The 17,352-nt window shown below is 37.0% G+C and overlaps 1 protein-coding gene across 6 annotated transcripts in view; it reads left to right on the top strand.

Moving 5' to 3' along the window:
- The window catches only part of Tmem245 (transmembrane protein 245), an 83,804-nt gene that overhangs the window by 14,454 nt on the left and 51,998 nt on the right, over positions 1-17,352 (top strand). For 4 of the 6 annotated variants that reach the window (XM_005329728.5, XM_078047917.1, XM_078047921.1 and 1 more), the window contains exons 4-8: positions 3,352-3,468; positions 5,957-6,193; positions 8,098-8,267; positions 9,682-9,705; positions 13,885-13,989. In XM_005329728.5, the coding sequence (XP_005329785.4) occupies positions 3,352-3,468; positions 5,957-6,193; positions 8,098-8,267; positions 9,682-9,705; positions 13,885-13,989 (653 nt within the window). The remainder of the gene's footprint in view (positions 1-3,351; positions 3,469-5,956; positions 6,194-8,097; positions 8,268-9,681; positions 9,706-13,884; positions 13,990-17,352) is intronic. The other 2 variants (XM_078047918.1, XM_078047919.1) reach the window with 1 other exon arrangement.

Below are 17,352 nucleotides of genomic sequence, written 5' to 3'. Positions count from 1 at the left end.
ACCAGAAGTACCTTTTCAGGGAGGAAAGGATAGTTACCTAAGTTGTTTGGGATAATATGTAATATGAATGAACAACTTTGGCCCAGGTAAGCTCAAATCAGAAAAGGAAAGGAGAGAACTAAGTTTCTTATGCTCATCTCTTGCTCCCTGATTATGATTATTACCATTTAGGCAGGTGCTGAGAAACTTCTGGTCCACATCCCGGTCCTTCTGAAGTGATGCTAGAAGTGATCTAGAGGGAGATGTATCTTTCACATTGGTAATGGAGACAGAAGCCTACTCAAGGAGACTTTGCAAGCTAGGAGGCTTTATTTGGTATGCTGTGCCTCCTCCAACAAGCATCTTTGGATATATTTCTGGCAACTGCCACTATTTTGTGAAAAAGAACAAAGTAAATCAAGAGGTATCTCCTCATTGAGATTGTTTTCAGAATATATTTTCCTATGATTATTTAACATTGAGGTACCCATTGTTGAGTTAGTCATATTAATAGATTTTAATCTGACTTTGTTTTTTCTGTCCTGATTGGTGACTGCTTATTTGAACTTGTGTAGAGGTCTCACTGCATACTGCCCTCATCCCTGTGGAGACTGACGCTTGAAACCTTGGATGCTCTTTTCTTTTTTGTTTTTAGACCTTGAGTCCCAAGAATGTGTTCCCTTGTTTATGTGCCTATTTTTAGCTGGGAATTTTTATCTAATACCACGACCTTGACTAGAATCTCAGTCCTAGCATACTTCTGTTCAGACCCTTGGGTTTTGAAGTGCTGAAGGACACCACTAGGATAGAAGTTATTAAGATACATGTGTGTTTGATAGGAGCAGTTAATGTCTTATAGCCATAGTTTTCAAATGGTCTTTGTTGATTTTTCTGTGTGCTACTTTCATGTTTTTTTAAAGTATGAGGTGTTCTAAAAATTGGCTGAACCATTCGTATGTTAATAGAATGATAATCACATAATTCTCATGGATGTAGCTAAGAGTTATTGAATGTTTATTGCATATTTTACTGACATCAACAAGTTGGAGAGTTATTCTTAAGTCACAGTTTTGAGGATTTAATTTCCTTTAGTTTTCCTCAAGTCTTTCAGTGCTATGTAAGATACTTATCACTGTGGGAGAGCTAAAAACCTCTACTAAGGGGAAGAGACTTAGGGAAATGGCTATCCTGTGATGCTAAGGGGTGAGTGGTACAGAGAAATATTGTGGAAGTGATAGGACTTGTGCTTATATTTGATGCCATCAAAGCCAACAGTTTTGGTATAGATGATGGTGATAATTAGATTTATTGGGCATTTCCTGTATACCAGGCATCATTCCAAGCGTTTTATTCAGATAGACAGACAGACAGACACACACACACACAGTTTCACTTGATTCACATGTGAAGTAGGAATTTATATGAGCCCCATTTTACACATGAGGAGACTGATGTGTAAGAACTTGACCATGGTCATCCAGGTAGTAAGGACTAGACCTGGGATTTGAACTTGGGCCATTTTGGTTCCTCACCTGTGCTCCTGCTCCAGTTGTCTCCATAAGTCAGGTTTTTTCTTTTGAAGCTTACAAAATAACCAGTCCTCAATAGCTTTGCAATTTATCAACATACACTTTTTTTGTGTGGTTAATTCACATATGTCTCTTGCATTAGGCTCCTGGAGGCTGGGTCTTTGTCTTTATCCCTCACACACATTATAACAAGTAATGAGTACATAAGCCTTTGCCCTCTTTTTAAAAAATTTGTTCTAATTAGTTATACATGATAGCCATAGTATCATCTTGGGACACCAGCCCTTGCCCTCCTAATTGTCATCTTGGAAGGAACTTGGAAGGATAGGTGAATAAGGTCCCAATCCAAATATATAACTTAAACTTTCTTCTCAGACTGTGAGTTTAATTTCTTTCCAATTGCCTGAAAGTAGACTTCTTTCCTGCCCTGCAATACGTATTGGTGGAGGGATAGGCTTGAGGTAGGTGAATGCTTTTGATCCTGATGTCTGACTATATCAGAGCCTTTTTGGGCTCTGGCTTGCTTATTTCTGGCAGATGGCCAGCCTTGAAATTGTTGGTTATGCAGAGCTAATTTGGAGCTAAAAGTCACAGCCTTCTGAAGGGTTGTGGTTCTTTTCACTTGCTTGGCAGAATTCTCTGTTGTCACACTGAATATTGGTCTATCAAAGGTAAGGTCATAGATGTATGAGTGTGGTTGTATGATTTGGTGACTAAAATGGCCTGTATTCTTCGATTGTGGACAGTAGAATCCATTCTAGATGATATAAATAGTAAGAATTGTTGGTTAGAATTTAGAAATTTCAGCATGTGCAATTTTTGGAAACTAGGCTTGGCTCCAACAAAGGCAGGAGCACTGCAACCAGGAGAGCCGCTCAGTAACACCAAAGGACAATTCATACAGAAGGCATGGCTGCTCCTGCTGGCCATTAGAAATCAGATAGCAGAACTCCTGCAACTTTTGCTGAATTGCTGCAGAAAATTATATGCCTCCATGACAATTTGATGTGAAAGCTATGTGGCTTCTCAATTACTGAGTGACACTCTGTCTTCCAAGCCTTGCATAGGTGTACTGGCTTGTTAGAAACTGCATTACACGTGAGATTTTCATTTCAAGGAGTTTAAGAAATACTTATTCTTTGCTTTCCAGCCTCTAGTGTGCAAGAAAGCACACTAATACCTCATGTTTTGTGAACTAGTCATCTGCCATGGCAGATCATTGCAGACAGACCTTGTTTGTTATAAGTATATTATTTGAGCTTAATGTAAGTGATTAGACTTGGTACTATTAGGAAGTTAACACAGGAATATATAACATGAAATGAGGTCATGATGTTTTTATAGATTTTCAGAGTGGTGGATTTTGCCTGTGCTGAATTGTGTGGTTTTTGCATAATATCCATGTATTTGCATGTTCATTTAGGAAATGTATTACTGAGAACACCAATTGTGGGGTGTCTGTGCTAGAACCTAGTAATACAAAGGGTAAGACAGTTTAAACAGAGAGCTTTTAAACTTGGTGTGGCAGTGTTTTTTTCATAGAAGTGTGTATTAAAATCAACTTGTAAAGTTAAATATAAGCTCCAAACTTCAAATTTATATATGCAGTATCTCTCACACCCACCAGCATCGTCTCTAAATGAGAAAGACTTGAGCTTTTAGCAAATTGTCTTGTGATTTTCAAGCATTCTTCCTCAGTGAAGAACATTGGTCCATTGGGTCAGAAATAACCATTTTGTTTTACTGTTTTTGAAAATTTAGGATTGTGTTTAAATTTGCAACCTTTATTTCCTGCTTTGTTCATTTGCTTCAAACACTTTAAGAACGTGTGCTTCTTTTACAGGGGCAGAGTTACCAGGGCAAGTAATCTCCATGGCAGCGTCTACTCTAGCCAACTTGGCCATCTCCATAACGGGTTATGAGTCTAGCAGTGAAGACCAGCCCTCCACTCAGCCTGCAGGTGATTGAGGTCCTGAGGCGTTCAAAGTTCTGGAAAATGAGATCTAAATAGAGGATGGAGTTAAGAAGAGTGCTGCTTGTCTTGCTGGTCCTTCATTTTTTCTCTCTAATGACCATTCTTACACCATTCAAGGCCACCTGACTTTGTCCTCATGTCACTTTTTCATACATTTCATTGTTTACCTTCTTGAGTTTCTTATCTTGGCTCTTCTATCACTCCCTTTTTAGAAATGCTTTTTTTTTCTTTTGTTCTTTGTCACTTTGATTTTTCTTTTCTTGGTGTCTTATTTACCTTTTCCACAGGCCTCTCTACCTTAGGCTGTTTCTCATCTCCCATTTCTTTATAGCTGTCACTTCTCTTGCATTGATTTATTTTGTTCTATTTCTTTGTTACTTTTTCTTTTGCTTCCTTTTCTCAGTTTACATTCTTTTTTTGCAGGGGAGGGGTATGTTTTCATTCATTTCTCTGGCATTCTTTCTTTATAAAAGTTTGGTTTGCTTGCTTTATGCTGTGTATGTTGACTGATCCCTGAACTGACCCCCCTACTTATTTTCTGTGGCCTGGCTCTTGGAGTCACAAGCTCCTGTGAGATGCTCCTGGTAGATTTACATCTGAATATGTTACTGTGCCCTCCCAGAGCTTGAGAATGTGGAAAGCCACCTTGGTCTGTGCTGAGACACCTTTCTGAGCTGGAGCCATTTGGAGTTCGGGAATATTTATAGTGAGCTGTTGGTGAGGAACTGACTTTAGACACAAGTGGAAGGAAGCAATCATACAGAGAAAAGAACCAAGAGTAGTAGGAACACTTATATATATATATTTTTACACATTGAATCATGTTCTAAAGTGGAAAGAAGATGATGGGTTATGAAGTGGTTATTCCTCCAGATATCTAATATACCCACCAACATAGTGTTTCCAAACTAGAAAGATAATAAGAGAGCAAAGTCAAACAAAATCATGCTATAACTAGCTTGGCTCCTAGCCCTTACCTCAGGATAGAATGTTAGTCTTAGTGAGGTGAGCTGACTTACTGTGGTACAAAGTATCTCAGCAGTAAAGTTTATTCACAGCTAAACATTTAACATTAAAATAAGCACTGAGGAAATTATGATAGAACATTCAGCTGGATACTCTGGCTGCTTATAAAAATGATGACATAACAGGGAATTATTCACTCAACACATATTTAATGAGCACCTACCTACAGCAGGTCAGATACTTTTCTGTGTGCTAGGAATTCAGTGGAGGAAGAACAAGATAGACAAGGTCTTTGCCCTCTGGCTGACTTTGTTCTGAAGTGAGAAAATGGAAAAAGATAAGTGGAATATGATATAACCAGGTGAAGCTGTGTAAAAGACTAGGGCACCTCAGCAACTTAGTGAGACCCTGTTTCACAACAAAAATATAAGGGATGGGGAATGTAGCTCAGTGATTAAACACCCCTGGGTTCAATCTCTGGTAACAAAAGAAAACCAACAAAAAATAAAAAAAACAACAAAGACTGGGGCAAATAGGTTGATTATAGGTGTTCATTTCTGTGTTGTTTTTTTTTTAAGACTTTCCAAAATATGATTTACTTTTGTAATTAATATTTTTTTAATGGGAGGCAAGATGAGGTATATGGACTAAGATTGAGGTATATGGACTAATATTGTATTAAAATTTGTATGATTTCTGGTGTATATGGTATGTCTTGTCAAAACTAGGAAGCAGAAACAATTTATAGTAAAATGTAGCAATTGTTACATCATTAGGAAAGAAGAGTGCCTTATGTGAAACAATCCTGTGTAGTTTCCTTTATTTGAAAATTTCTCAACCCACAATCTCTCTTTGTTTTATATCTCATTCAAAGAAAAGACAAATTTGAAAGTCCTGGGTTCTTTTAATAGCAATTGGTTCAATTTTAGGAGAAATGACACTAAAAGAGTCACATTATGTCAGAAGCATGTCAATACATCTAATCTAAATTTCTATTGAAAGAGGAAGAGGGCTGGTGTTGTAGCTCAGTAGTGGAGTATTTTCCTAGCATGTGTGAGGTCCTGGGATTGATCCTCAAGACTGCAAAAGCAAAAATATAAGAAAGGAAGAATTCCTATATATAGAAATTCTTATATATGTATTTGTTGCTTTATGTGATTTGAATAATTTTTGATTATTATTATACTCAGCTACATTGTCATGTATTTTCTCTAGTTTATGTAAATAATATGTGTATATTAGTTATAAAAAACATTTCATCTTCCAACAATATTTCCCAACAATTTCCTTAGATTTGACCTCTGTCAGTAGTATAATTCTCCACAAGTTTTTCAGTGTGTATAAAAAGATTTGTAAACACATACAAATCTTTTTGTCTTTTTAGACATAATGATATTATATATTCTGTCAGAGTACATTTAATAATATAGGGCAGACTAACAGATTGCTCTGTTACTGTTTCTTAAAGTGGACTAATATGGTCTGTGATTTTTTCCCCCCTTTTCAGAAGCCACAGACAAGGAAGAACCCCCTCCAATGCTGTCTGTCTCTTCCTCACCGTCCTCCTCCTCCTCACCCTCCTCCCCTTCACCCACCCTGGGCAGACAAAGACCTGAAATCGGAACATTTCTTAGAAAGAAGAAAACTAGTGACATCTACTTTGTGTCTCTTGTTTGGGCCATCGTTGTTGTCCAGATCTGGTTGAACCTGTGGATTGTGCAGTTGTTGCCCGTGCCTATTGCAGGTCATTATCTGGTTAATTAAAATCTGCTCTTGTCTCCAAAGATATTTTTTCCCCCCTTTTTTCTTTTTTGACTTTGGATTTTAGCATTTGATAAAATTTTATTGTCACTTTAAAACAGTTGTATATTTGCATTTAAGTCATGGAACAAATGTTATTCTGGAAATTTGTTACTTTGATATTTCATTAATATTTCACCCTTAAGCAGATATATACTTAGCTTCTCATTGATTGGAAATCTGTTTTCTACTATATCCAAAAGCCTAAATTTATTTTCCTGTATGCCTTTTGGATCACTAGTTTTCACCACTTCTTATTCTCATTGTATTGGTCAGGTAATTAAATCTTAGCCATTATATTAAACGTTTATTTTGACCAAACACTGTAGAGTGCTGTCCTGAGGGAACATACAGTATAAATAGTTGAAATTTCTGTTTCTTATGTCCTCAAGAGAACTTCTGGTAGGCACTTAGAACAAGATGCAGTTAAATTAAGCAAGTCACCGAGAACATACTATGGCTCTGCTTCTTAGGGCAATTATAGAAATGCTTAGTGAAATGTGGTTTAAATTACTATTCTAGATTGTTCCATCCTTATTTGGTTCTGCCTGATGATTTTCTTGTGCTGGCAAATCATGTGTTGGGGTTGTTAGAACTCCCTTTTTATTAAGGTTTGTTACCAGGAGTTTCTCCTGGACATATCTGAACCTTCTGGTCATCAAAGGAATTTGATATGGTCTTGGGAGGGCAGGCTGTAACTAAGGTGGTCCCTCAAATGCTTTCTACAGCCTGTCATATCATGGAGATATCATGATATCACATAGATATAGAGCTTTTCTAGGGATTTAAAAATGCTAATGAAGGAATTGTTGAACTGGTATGCAGTACAGAGCTCATGGTTCAAAATAGGAAATGGATCCTCTGGTTATAAGGTCAGGGCTAAGCACACAAATCCCTGGAGTTAGGGAAATTATAGTGGATGGGAGCAGTTATCCAGGTTTATCCTTCAAGGCAGGCCCCACAGATCTGTAACACTGCCTTCTGGGCCCTCTACCTTCTGAGTTGTCTTTATTAGGGGGCTTAACTGCTTGAAGGGCCACTGCACTGCCTAACTCCAGGGGGAGTCAACATTCCCATTGTGGTTTCCTGAGGTCCCCACTGAAATTGTGCAGTGCTTTCTGAGGGCTGCTTGCACTCAGCTGACTTCTTTGCTCAGCCCTGGCATCTGCTCAGATGTGCACAGCAGCATCAAATGAGGAAATGGGAACACACTTGTTACCCTGCAGTGGCATAAAATCATGATGTGTGTGAAATACCTTATATTTTTCTGGTTGCTAAATGTCAAAACATCTAAGGAAAAGAACCAAGTTCTGAAAGAACAACTGTAATAGCTAGAGAGATGAGAAAATATCAGGGGTTAGTTTTCTTTACTTAGGAAGGGGAAGAGTATGGGGACTGTTATAGTTACTGAAACCTGCATGAAAAGAATATCTTGTATTGGGGCTGGGGATGTGGCTCGAGCGGTAGTGCGCTCGCCTAGCGTGCGTGCGGCCCGGGTTCGATCCTCAGCACCACATACCAACAAAGATGTTGTGTCTGCCGAGAACTAAGAAAAAATAAATATTTAAAAAAAAAAAAGAATATCTTGTATTTATGTGAGCTGTAAAATAATCCCTGACTCCTCCGAGGATTCAGACGTCACAAAGAAGATAGTATGTGGGTGGCGGGGACTGTGTGAAAAGTTACCTGGCCAAGTTCATCTGTTTAGAACTTGAATTCTTCCACTTCTCCCTTTTTAGCATTGATCTTTATTTTAATAATAGTTTTAGTGTTTTAGAAAGGAAATTAAGGAGTCTTTTCATATTATACCTTTCTGATCTGTATTTTGTTTGCATATGTATTTTATAGTGTGGATCATCAAAAAGCTTGTTATTCACTTTGGTGTTGTGGACTTCCTGGAGAAGCGCTGCCGGGTTTGGTGGCAGGTCATGGAGCATTTCCTGAAGGAGCGACAGGAGGCTTTAGCACCGTGGCCAATCATTGGGCTTGGGAAATTCTTGTTAAAAGTTGATAGCAAGGTATCATATTTTAAGAGCTTGGTCCAGAGTTTATATGTTTCATGGTTTGAAATGTTTCATCCCACGGTATTTAGTGTTTTTTCATAACTGTTGATGATACATTTAACATCTAATTCAATGATGAAATTCTGAAATTTGGTATTATGGTTCGTATAAGGATAGAATGGATTTATTTTAAATAAGTATTATGTGGTTTTCCTCTTAAATAAGGGAGAAAAGGATTTAATGGAGTACCTACTTCAACTCTTTCACTTTTTTAGGACTAAACTGAAATCCAGAAATGTTAAGTGATCTGCCTAAAATTATATAACTAGGTAATGGCTCAGATCAGTGAGTATTTTTGGAGTAATTCCTGTTTGTCAAATATTGTGCTAATCTCAGGGAAGGTCAGGTGAATCATGGAAAACCAGATACAGTAGCTCATTTAGTGGAGATAAACAACAATTCATGAAAACCCAAGGTTTAGTGGGTTAAAGAATGTGGACTCTGCATCCAAACTCTGGTTTCAGATCCCACTTCTGCTGCTTAGTAGCCTTGTGACCTTGAACAGGTATCTTTAACTTTTTGGTGTCTTGGTTTTCATATCAATAAAATGGGTATAATAGCACCTACATCATAGAATCATTGTGAAGGTTAAGTGAGTTAATGTCAACCCTATGTCAGTGCCTGGTACTCATTAAGCTCTATGTAAGTGTTATCTAATTTACTTTATATACTAAGTACAGGATTCAGTGGTAGCACCAAGCAAGAAATGACTTCTGTTGATAAGGAAGTGGGAAAGGGAAGTTTTGCAGAAGATGTGATGGCAGGGCAAGTTTTGAAGCACAGAGCAAGTTTTGAAGTAGGAGTTCATTAGGTAGATCTGGCAATCGCATAGGGTAGAGCCAGCATGGTGGCACTTGCCTGAAATCTCAGCCATTTAGATTCAGAGACAGGAGAATTCCAAGTTCAAGGCCAGCCTTAGCACTACTTCCTGAGAATCTGTCTCAAAAACAAACAAAAAAACAAGGACTGGGGAGTAGCTCAGTGGTACAGTACTCCTGGGTTCAGCCCTCAGCACCCCTCCCCCCAAGAAAAAGATAGGTAGTAGACGCGGCAGTAAGAGCAGGTAGATGGAGCAGCGCAAAGGCAGACACTAAGCCTGCAGCATTCAGGTTGCTTTATGCATTTTATTTGTTGGATTACCAAGAGTGCTTACAGCTCTCATCATCCCAGTCCTTGTTGGTCATAGAGGAATGCTACATTCTCTTGATTTGAAGCTTCTTAAATGTGTTATGGTTTTCTCTTAGTTTTTCCTGACAATTTCCTTCTCATGCTCTCAGTGACTTTCTTTTCTTTTCATACTGTTATTGCATTCTCTAATGATGTTCCACTGTTCTTATCTTCTCTTTCTCACCTTCCCCCTATCCTCAAGCTCTGGCACTGGCTAAATAAGAAGGTAAATGAATACACAGATGTTGGTTTTTACTATTGAATTCTATAACCCGCTCCTCCCCCAGTATCTCCCTTCTCTCTCTGTGTCTCTGTCCATATGTCAAACTAAGCTTCTACTTATATAAGCTATGGAAGGTCGTGAAGCATGAATACCGTCACAGTTCAATTTGCTAAAACCTCAACAAAGACTGTTTAGGATATGGAGGGTATCTCCTTGCTCCAGTGCTTGTGAGAAGGTCTGTCTTGTGGTCTTTGATTTCCATGCCTTTCCAGCACTGTGATGGGGCTCCTCTAGTCTCCTCTGATGTATGCCAGCACATGAGGTGGCAGTTACAAAGAAAGAGCTTTGTTACTTTTTCTATAAATAACACAGGAATTCTTAAAAATGACAAGTCTGATATATTTGTATGATTCCTTGGTTAGTCATTTTATCCGCATACACATAGGTGCGTGTACACACACACACACACACACACACAAAAGAACTAGTATTTCAAAATTTGATTTTTAGCTTAAAACAGATTGTAGTCATGGCCTGTGACATCTAATTTTTTTATGTTCCCAAGGCATAGAGTTGTGTAAGACTCTAAAAAGTCTTCGGTGAATATTTTATAGCAAGTCATAAGAAAGATATGGTACTTCTTTGCAATAAGCCAAAATTAGACTTGCAAATGTAGTGGTTAGGATTTTTTTTCCTGTCAAAAGGAGGAAAAGGAAGACTTTGGCAATGCATAAATTTCAACTTTGGATTGAAAACAAGCAATGTATGAAATAGACTTCCCCAGTCGCACACATATATGTTGTATACTTGCCCATTCCTTATAAAACTAGCATGAGTAGATGAGTTTAATCCACAGCAAGTGATGTGCAGAAAGTCACGTTTTCTTATTTTGATCAAGGTAGATGATTTTGTATATTTTCCCAGTTTGTCCTGAAGAAATGAAAATTGCTCCCAAGGAAAGTGAGAAAGGAAAACTGACTTCATTAGGTTAAATTTGATCTATTGTCAGTAGACTAATGAGTTAGATAACCTTGATTCAAGAACTTGATTCTAAACTGCATAATTAGATTAGTTAAAAAGAGTCCTATTACCTCAGCCATCAGGAACTTCCCTTTTCTTGGATGGTTCCATGTAGCATGTGTGAAGGATTGTTGTGGAGTTAGAGTAACTGCTTGAAATTCTGAGTGTGTTCCAGGAAAGCACATAAATGAAGGCTGTTTTACTGCATTACAGCCAAGGTCAGAAAATGGCAACCTTGGGTAATTTTGATACATAAAATGTTCAAGTGGAGTGAATTAGGAAACTGATTCAATCAAGAGGACAGGGCAAGAGCATCCATCTTATGGTTGAGTGAAATGTGATCTGTTTCTCAGGGCTTATTTGTTTTATTTATTAATACTATTCACACTAAGACTCAAGTAGGAGCTGGTTAAAGAAATAAAGCAAAACATGGGCCTGGGGTTCGGAAATAGAAGAGAAACTCAGTAGTGCTTGATGAAGTCAGGTTAGAGGTTTTTTGAATGGCTTTTGGTGTAGGTATAAATTACAGACATTTATCTTATTTTAAAATTATCCCCTTCCCCTTAAAAAATAAACAACAACAACAACAAAAAGCCTCACAAGTTAAAGTAATTGGTCACAGCCTGGAAGCACTGGGGGATTATTGCTTGAGGCCCTGCAGTTTCCATGAGCCAGGCAGGGTGCTGGGTGGTCTGGTGTTCACTGCCCACAGCAGAGCATGGGACAGGGTCAGCTTCCTGGGATGGCATGTCTGGCACGTCTTTAGGAATTCTGTTCTCTGGAGCCATCTGCATTGCTTCCTGTGTCCACGTCTCTTGTTCTGTCTCTGAGATTCTGTTTATTTGTGGGTCTTGTTCTATTCACTTTATCAGGGGTGTGTTGTCCTCCCCCCCCCTGAGTTTTCTATCCTTTTGTTTTTTTCTGCTCTTATGGTCCTTAGTTATTTATGTACCAACTCCCATGCCCACATTTATTTCTTTTCTAATAACTTTTTCTATGCCTTTTTATTCTTTAATAAGTCTTTTTCTGTCTTCTCCTGTCTGTATTCTCTGTTTCACTGTCTCCCTTATCACTCCGTTCTCAGTTTAATTTTGGTTGACCATAATGTGAATTAAAAAAAAAATAGCTTATGTGTTGCATCTTAAATAATTTTATTTTAATTTTTCATGAAACAGCTAAATATCCTGTTATCCCTTGGGCATAAATTTTTATTTAGACAACCTGGATATAGGGCATGTTAGTTATACCAGGGGCATCCAAAACCTTCAACAAGTACTTTATGCTTAATTTCTGACAAAATTGGAATTGGGAAAATTCTACCATAGCTTAAAAATATGAAGTTTGATTTTGTAATCTTTGTATACATAATATGTTTCTGGATTTTCTGTTTTATATGTTACATACCCAGCTATAAATTTAGATTTCTATACTTTCTAAATAGAACTTAATTTTCATTTAAAAATACATTTTGGGATATGACTTTTCTAAAGAAAAAAAAACAGAAGCTCCTATCTTATTAGTGGATATGAATCTAGTTATAATTCTCAAATTACTATATGCTTGCTTTCTCAGCTATCTGTTAATTGAATGCTTGCCGTATGCTTGGTACTGTTAGATTTTGGAGATACAAAGAGGAGTAATGGATGAAACACTAGCCCTTTCTTCAGGAAGTTATCCGAAGAACTGGGTGTTCAGCTGGTTGCTGATTGTGCACTTTTCATTTCATTGATTTTAGAATTTACCTTCAAAATAAGACATCTGACCTTCCATATCTTAGAAACTTGTTATTTTTTTTTTAATCTCTGCATTGTCTTTGAAGCTTTGGAAGCATGCACTGAAAATTAACTCTTCTGTTTGAAGCTCTAACTGTCCAGATTACAGATTAACTTTTTATCTTTTAGTTCACCTTAGCATCGATCACTTAATGACAGTGTCCTTCACGAAATAACAGATAAGAGGACAACCAGCTTATAAGCATGGCGTAGAAAATAAATGTAGGAGACGTGGTGATTTTTTAGCAAATATTCTTTGCTCTTCTAACTTACTGTTCAGAGAGCATGTAATTCAGATTTAAATTGAGAATAACTTTCTTAGTAATGCTATAGTTCATGTTGGATGGAGGAGTATAATGTAATATCTTAGTAATTGTTATTCTCATTAAATTTTAAAATGTTAAGTGGTAGCTTTGCACGGCAGGAGTTTTTGAAATCTATGGAATTGTTATATATTCTGCAGCCAGAAATTGTTTAACATGTAGGATTATTTGTGGTTGTGAAAGATGAGGGAACTCATGGTCAACATATCAGAAGTAGCATTTAGGGGAAGAGCATAATTTTAATTATTGATGAAGGAATGACCATTACATTGATTTACATTTGATTAATTATAATGTCACAAAGCTTATGTTTTCAAAAGAATATTTACTTCAAATGGAATAACAGTCTTTTAAGAGCACTTTATTATAAAATCTTTCAAATGTAGAACGATTTAGAGAATACTTAATTTACCTAACCCCCAGTTTGATAACACTACCTAAATAATTACCAATTTGTGCATCTACCTCCCAATCCTCCTATCCACTCCCTGTAACTGCTATCTTGAATTTGCTATTTATTTTTGCTTGAATATTACATTTTTTTATTTTTACTATCTTTATAACCCTAAATAAAGGGAAAAACATTTCAAATGTTACTGCGATTTTTACTTTACTCCTATTTTATCTGTGTAATTTAGGGCATACCTGTAGTATAAGAACCATAATTTTTCTAAAGTCACCTATGTCTCCTGATTAATAGTCAACTTCATGAGATTTTTTTAGGTCAACTAATGGATTTTCATTGTTTTGTTGGAACATTTACCAGATGATAAATTATAATTTGAATTGTAGGTATACCACAGTACGAAATTCAAACATAGATATGGGGTTATTTGCCAGTTGACTGCCTTTTCTTAGCGATGACTGTAATATACTCTTCCCATAACACACAGTAGTAAGTAATAGTTTACTTTCTAAAGTTACTTACAGCTTTTATTGCTTTAATTAGTGTACCATAGTTTGCTTTGCAATGTTGAGATTTATATTTGTGTTCATGATACTTTAATACATAAGTGCTTTTATTAAGTTGTATTTTAAAGATAATTCTCTTTTTCGTTTCTGTGCAGATGATCATCTGGTTGGAGAAGATGTTAGATAAAATAATTAGCATTTTCATCATATTTTTGCTAGTAATAGGAACCCTTCTTTTAGCTCTTCTCCTGACTGCAAAGGTAAAGCACAACAATTACTATTCCCACTAATAAATTCATAATTGTTAGAATCATGGTGTAGATGATAAGCCAGCAGAAGAGACGTGGAACATGTTACTTGACTAATAAGTATATACATAACAACTAAACCTATTTATGATGTGTATATTAATGATTTTGCAATGAATTTGCCTAGCATGTTTTCTTTTTAAATCTCTTTTATGTGCATTTTATTTTATCATCAAAATCCTCAGGAGGAAATGCAGATAAAAAAATAACATACTGAAGAACAAATGCTGTTTTTTTTTTTTTCCCCTCTTTCAGGAGGATTATGGACTATTCTCAAGATTCCTAATCTTTTCACTAGATCTGAATTCTTTCCTTCCTCACTCCCTCCTTTCTTCCTTCCCTTCCCTCCTTTCCTTTGTTGTGATGAGGCCTTGCTGTGTTGCCCAGGCTGGCCCCAAACTCCGGGGCTCAGACAGTTCTGCCTCAGTCTCTCTGCTAGCTGGGACTGCAGACACATACCACAGGACCTGGCTTCAAAATTTCTTGAGTAGCTCCTTCCTTTTTTGTCTCGTTGGTCTTTTTGCTGAAATCCCATAAGGTCTTTATTTCTTTCTTTCCAGATTGTATTTCCATTCTCCCCTTTCATCTCTTCAAAGAAATCCATTTCCCAAAGCACAGCTAAAATTTTTTTCTACAATGATATCTTTTATTTACTTCAGGTTCCCCCCCCCCCCCTTTTACTGTGCATTTTAATCATCTGAACTCCTAGATTTTGGTTTGTTGTTTTCAAGGGATTGTAAAGCTTACATGAAATCGTGAATATAAAAATTTTTCTTATAGTCTTGTTAGAGATATGTTTGTAAGTGTTACTAACAGGATAACCTGATAAGCAGCAGTTTTCTAAAGAATTGTTTTTCTTTTTTTTAAATTGTAGATGGACAAATACCTTTGTTTTATTTATCTATCTATCTCATGTGGTGCTGAGGTTCGAACCCAGTGTCTCATACATGCGCCACAAGCACTCTGCCACTAAGCCACAACCCCAAACCCCTACAAAAGAATTGTATCTTGTCAGGTGGTGTGTCCTCTTACAAGTCCTGTTCTCAGACATTCGAAGCCTCTTATATCCTCACATTTATCTATCATTTATTCGTAGACACTTGCTCTCTCAGGACTCCTGTTTAAGCTGTGCAGTTCCTATCTGTTCTTTGGGTGTCGATCATATATACTCACTTGAATTTACTGTACAGATTTCATAGACTTTATTTTTGTCATGTTTTACCTCAACCTGCTATTATTGCAGTCTTCCATTCTAGTTCTTGGAGAAACCTTTCATCAGTTGAGCATTTCATTGTTCTTTTCGCTCTTGCTCTTTCTTTAAATATTTTTAAAATTTTTTAGTTGTAGATGGACATAATACCTTTATTTTTTAATTTTAAGTGGTTCCGGGGATCGAACCCAATGCCTCATGCATGCTAGGCAAACGCCGTACCACTGAGCCACCACCCCGGCCCAGCTCCTGCTCTTTGATTGGGCTTCTCCTCCCTTTGCATGTGGTCTTCTTGCCTGTCCGTCTCAGTTATGCTCTTTCAACTTTTTTTTTTTTCCATCCTGTACTTTTGCTTCCCTGAACCCCCATAATAGGTCTTACTGAATTTCTTTCTTTCTTGTTTGGGATTTATGCAAACTGAATTTTTGAGGGAGCCTTTTTTTTTTTTTATATATATTTATCTTTATTTTTCGGCGGACACAACATTTTTGTTGGTATGTGGTGCTGAGGATCGAACCCGGGCCGCACGCATGCCAGGCGAGCGCGCTACTGCTTGAGCCACATCCCCAGCCCGAGGGAGCCTTATTCTGTCTAGTTTATTCTCCCTCTAGTAAAGATGTCATTCTACACAACACAGTGACAACATCCTCTTCAATGTCTAATAGATCTCAAATGAAACATCAAAAACTGAATTCTAGACCTTCTCTCAGGTATCTGGTCTTCCCATTTCAGTAGGTGACAACTTCATTCTTCTGCTTGCTCAGAATACTCTCAGGATCATCCTTGACTACTTTTTTTGTTTTATATCCACATGTATTTTGTTAGAAAATGCTTTTGGGCTCAATCTTACTAATATATCCTGGGATAATAGGATAAGGATGTCAGGTCTTTCTTTCCATGGAAAATAAGAATAAAAATCTTTAAAATTATTAACAACATCATATAAAGGCATTGGAAAATAACCATCTAGGAACAACTGGGGGAGGGTTAGCTAATAGCTTGGTGCTATTTGTATGCTGCCTTGTGTAGGCAGCAAAACCCCACAGTTTTTCTGTTAGTTTTTCCTGAGGGAGGTGTCCTTTGATACATGGGAATGTGTAAATTTGGGGTAGTCCTGTTTGCCATTATTTGCTCTTGTCTTTGCTAAGCCAATTGGAGGTGAGCAGCACCTCAGAGATTTGTGGGGTAATACCAGGTGTTCTAATAGACATGTAATTAGCATCCCAGAAGATGAGAAGAGAAAGAAAAAATAGAAACAAATTTTGAAAAAAAAAATTGCTGAAAATGGTTGAAAACTTCCTATATTTGGTGAAAAATATTAACAGATCCAAGAATTTCAACAATTTCTCAGTAAAATACACAAAGATGCCCAGACACATTGCAGTGAAACTGCTCAGAGCCAAAGATAAAGAAAAAAGCTCAAAGGAAGCAAGCAAATTACATACAAGGGTGCAGCAATCCAGTTCATGACAGTTTTTACAACAGGGAACACCAAAAGACGTGGGAGCAACATCTAAAGTCATGGAGAAGGAAACCTGTCAACCAAGAATTTTATATTAAGGGAAACTTGAGTAAAGACGAAATAAAAACATTTCTAGATAAACCAAAACCGATAGAGTGTGTTGATAGTAGACCTGTGCTTTAAGGCATGCAAAAGAAATTCCTTTATACTTCAGAAATAATTTGGACCCAGGGGAATGAATAAAGAGCACTTGGTCGGTATGTGGGTAAATATATGTCCTTAAGTTTTCCTTCTCTTTTTTTTGAAATTGTTGGTTTTTTTGGTGGGCCTTGCACATACTAAACAAATGCTTGACTACTGAGCTACATCTGTTGGCCCTTGTTTTTTTTTACTTTTGAGATGAGTTGCCTGAGCTAGCCTCAAATTTGCAGTCCTCCTTCCTTAGCCTCCTAAGTAGCTGGGATTACAGGCATGTGCCACTGTGTCCAGCTTCCCTCTCTTTTAATTTGTTTAAATAACGTGATTATTTAGAAAAATGTAATACCCTACTGTGGGCTCTATAACATATATAAATGAACTATTTATAAGTAGTATTTTTACATGTAATATAAAGAAGAGAGCTGGGAACTAGAACTATTCTGAT

Source organism: Ictidomys tridecemlineatus, chromosome 4 (assembly GCF_052094955.1).
Source record: "Ictidomys tridecemlineatus isolate mIctTri1 chromosome 4, mIctTri1.hap1, whole genome shotgun sequence".
NCBI lineage: Eukaryota > Metazoa > Chordata > Mammalia > Rodentia > Sciuridae > Ictidomys > Ictidomys tridecemlineatus.
Note: the sequence above shows the minus strand (reverse complement) of the source record. Positions and strands in the feature narration are given on the sequence as shown.